We start from the raw sequence: 3,823 nt of genomic DNA on the forward strand, positions 1-3,823 counted from the left end.
TTGCTGCCAGCCTTGATGAATCTACACATCATTTAAATAGAACCATTCCAGCAATGTAGAGTTAGATAAGGGGTCTCAAGGAACAGCATGTCCTGAATCAAAGACCTTCCTGACCTGAGACCTGAGAACAAAAGTTATTGATCTGACTGCAGACCCCAGGTGAACATCTAAGGAGCTGCAAGTCTCTCTCTGGTCAGTTATTGTCTACATTCATGATTCCAGGATTTGATAGACACTGGCTGGCTAAAAATGGTGTCTATGAGAGAGTTATAAGGCTAAACAACAGGAACATGAAGGCTCGTATCGAATTTGCCAAAAACAACTTAGTGAGAATGAGTCAAAAGTCTAACTATTTGGAAAACGAAACAAAATTATGTGGCCTAGTCTAAGTCCAAAGCAGCTGAATTAAATTATCTCCGTAGAGCAGAGTGGGCTAAAACTTCTCCATAGCGATGCCAATGACTGATGCCCTCTTACCTCAAGCATTTCATTACAGTTGTTGCTGGTAAAGATGGTACCAAGTATTAAGTTTAGAGGGATACCGAGTTTGTCACATGGGTGCTGTTGAAGTATTTCCCTTCAACAAAACACATGATCTGTCTGTCTGTCTGTCCTTTGTATTATGTTACATTTGTTTGGAGATCAGATGCAATTAAGTGTTATGGATGAGCAAAAATGGAAGGAATTAGGATGAAGGCAAATTCTTTGTCCCAGCACTGTGATTACCATCACTGACTCCTCAACATCATGTCCTGAGTATCTTCTGATTCACAAATTCAGTTTCCATTGGTGTTTTGCTAATTGCTCCTTTTTTGACTTCCTTCCAAAGCCACCTTAAGTGAGCAAACTTTTTGGACTAAATCTGGGTAAAAGGATGTGTCACTAAAGACGGTAAAATGAACAGAACAGTAATGTTACGATTAGTATAAAAGACCAAAACTCCTAAGGTCCTCGGTGGCAGTCATAAGAATGGAGATACATACTGTAGGTCCCCACACAGGTGCAGCGTAAGTGGCTGGTGCATATTGGTCCAGTATAAATTATATCTACAAATGTATGTAAAGTACAAAGAGTACAGTATGCTGAATGAGCATTGTCATAATGTCTGGTGTAGGGGCACAGGGTGAAATGGTAGAGGCTCATTCCAATGCCCTGAGGGTATAGACTCCTCCAGAGCTCTGGTATAAGCAGTCCCCAGATTATGAATGAGATCCGTTCCCTAAGATTGTCTTCAATTCAAATTCGTAAGTAAGTTGGAAAAATCATAAAGCGGTACATAGTTTCATCCATCCGTAGCCGCTTAATCCCAACTGGGGTCACGGGGTGGATGGGAGCCTATCCCTGGAACAATGGGCGCAGGCAGGAACCAACTCCAGGCAGCCGCCAACACACCGCAGCAGTATATAGTTCAACAATAATAATAAGTTACTACACCACTGTGTAGCTACTACACCACTGAAGCTATGCAATGTTTGCACAAATATCACAAAGCAATATGTGCATTGTATTGAACCTGGATTTTTACATTTTTTTGGACATTTTGTTTTTGCATCTATCTTTTCACTGATGTAAGGAAACGTATTTAGTCCTGTTGTACACTAAAGGGGACATGATGTGAAATTAAAAATAAAAATAAATTTGAAAAAATCTAAATTGTAAGATGTCATATCCTCCAAAGAAGGACACTTTTTTCCTTAAGTCTCAGGAGGATATAATAGGCTTTATGGAAGTCTGCTCTTAAGTACAAGTTCTTTATACTGTAAGTCGGAAATTCTTAACCCAGGGGCTGCCTGTACTGCCACACACCTCCCAAACTTCTTGATGGTTTGAGACGTCCGGGAACTTAATGACGCTGCTTGCCAATCTGCAGATTCTCCTGTCATAGGCGTCCAGCAGTGAAGGAAGATCTGTCCCAGTGACTGTCTGGGCTAACCTGATCACTGGCTGTAATGATGTACAAAAAAAAGCATTTATATGAACTACACCAGGTCTGAAATCACAATGTAAAAGAGGGAAGATTGTTTGCTTGCTTTAATCTGATGCCAACTGGATGCTGCAACCAGGAATTAATTGTATTCAAGGCCAGTGTCTGCCATTTTTACAATTTCATCACTAGAAGAGAAGTGTTTTATTTGGGTAATACTAACAAATGAAATTACATGTACTTGACAGAATAAAATACACATTTTCAACACTGTACAATTAGAAATGACATCTTATCTGCATTTTTGGATAAAATCAAGAGATTTTTATGAAGGCAGCAATAGACATATGACAGTAGATTCAAATATAACCAGATATAATCACAATTTGACAGACACTAGACTGAAACTACACAATCACACTGGGAAGCTGTAGCTGCTTCATTGTAGTGATAATACTGCATAATGGACGCCTCTCTAAGCATTTGATTGTAACACACTAACACGCCATTTATTGCTTATTTGCAAAGTCAAATCCTCTCTGCTGCAATGGGAGTGGATGCAGATAAAATTCATCAGTCTGAAGGAGTGACAATAAGGAGTCAAGAAGTTTGAGTAATTATTTTTGCATCCAGATGGGGGCGACAGTACAGCACAAAAATCCATTCCTCTAGTTTACACACGATCATATAAGTACCTCCTTAAAGCTTGTCACTGCAGAGAGATTTGGGTACAGAGACTGGAAGCAACAACCAGGAAGACTGTTTACCTCATCTGTGTAGATAGATACAAGCTTGTGTACAAAAATTAAAACGTTTACGGTCATTACAGCTCAGTTATGGCACAAAGGCTGTGGATTGTTTTGATCTTCACTACATGTTTCTATGGTATGAGTCATTTTCCTCTTATTTTCTTCTTTAATATGTTCAGAGTCCTTCATTTTTTAATTCTTTTTTTTGTCTCCAGAATGCAGAGCTATAGACACAGTGACTCAGTCCACGAAAGACGTGACTGTATATGAAGGAATGAGAGTGACTCTGGATTGTGGATATGAAACAATAGGAAACCCGTATCTCTTCTGGTACATCCAGTATCCCAATGAGTCTCCCAAGTACATCCTGAGAAGGAGTGACTATGGAGATGACAACGCTCCAGGCTACAAGGAGAGATTTGATGCCAGTCTGAACACAACTGCAAAGTCTGTACCTTTAACAGTGCAGAATGTGCAGCTGTCAGACTCTGCTGTGTATTACTGTGCTCTGAGGCCCACAGTGAGAATAACCTTCTCACACCCTCTACAAAAACACCTGGGACACTAAGATTGTGACAAGACAGAGAGAAACAGGTTCTCACACAGAATTAAATGCATTATGAATAGAATAATAAAACACTACAGTAATATATGATTAATTTATTCTGTTAAATTAATTAATTTATTATATACTGCTAAAGAAACAACTGAATCCATTATTCATTGTTTTTCATATTTAAAATTTCAAATTTGTTTCAGTGTGGATACAGACAATGTCCATCTGAATCTCATGAATCAGTTTTCAGTTTCACTGACATCCACCTCAAACCAGCGATCAGTAAATACCCAACAAAATTTTAACAAGCTATTTTTCTTTCATCAAACGTTTTATACATTCCCTTCTATAAATTAGATTTCACAGCAAATGTAAGGACTCCATCTTCAAACTGTAGGATACGAACCAGCCCCATATCTATTCTGGTACAGCCAATATTCCAATGAAACTCCCATATACCTGCTCAGACAGAGTGAATATGGAGATCATGATGTTCCAGGTTACAAGGAGAGATTTGATGCTAATTTGAACACAACTGCTAATCTGTACCTTTAACAGTACATAATGTGCAGCTGTCAGACTCTGCTGTGTATT

General features: G+C 38.8%; 1 gene segment (V, D, J or C); it reads left to right on the forward strand.

Moving 5' to 3' along the window:
• Positions 1 to 2,659: 2,659 nt before the first annotated feature.
• Positions 2,660 to 3,241, forward strand: LOC125717133 (T cell receptor alpha variable 18-like). The segment is given in 2 exon segments: positions 2,660 to 2,809; positions 2,889 to 3,241. Coding segments are annotated over 2 exon segments (402 nt in total).
• Positions 3,242 to 3,823: the final 582 nt, after the last annotated feature.

The sequence above is a fragment of the Brienomyrus brachyistius genome, chromosome 21 (genome assembly GCF_023856365.1).
Source record: "Brienomyrus brachyistius isolate T26 chromosome 21, BBRACH_0.4, whole genome shotgun sequence".
Classification (NCBI taxonomy): Eukaryota; Metazoa; Chordata; class Actinopteri; order Osteoglossiformes; family Mormyridae; genus Brienomyrus; species Brienomyrus brachyistius.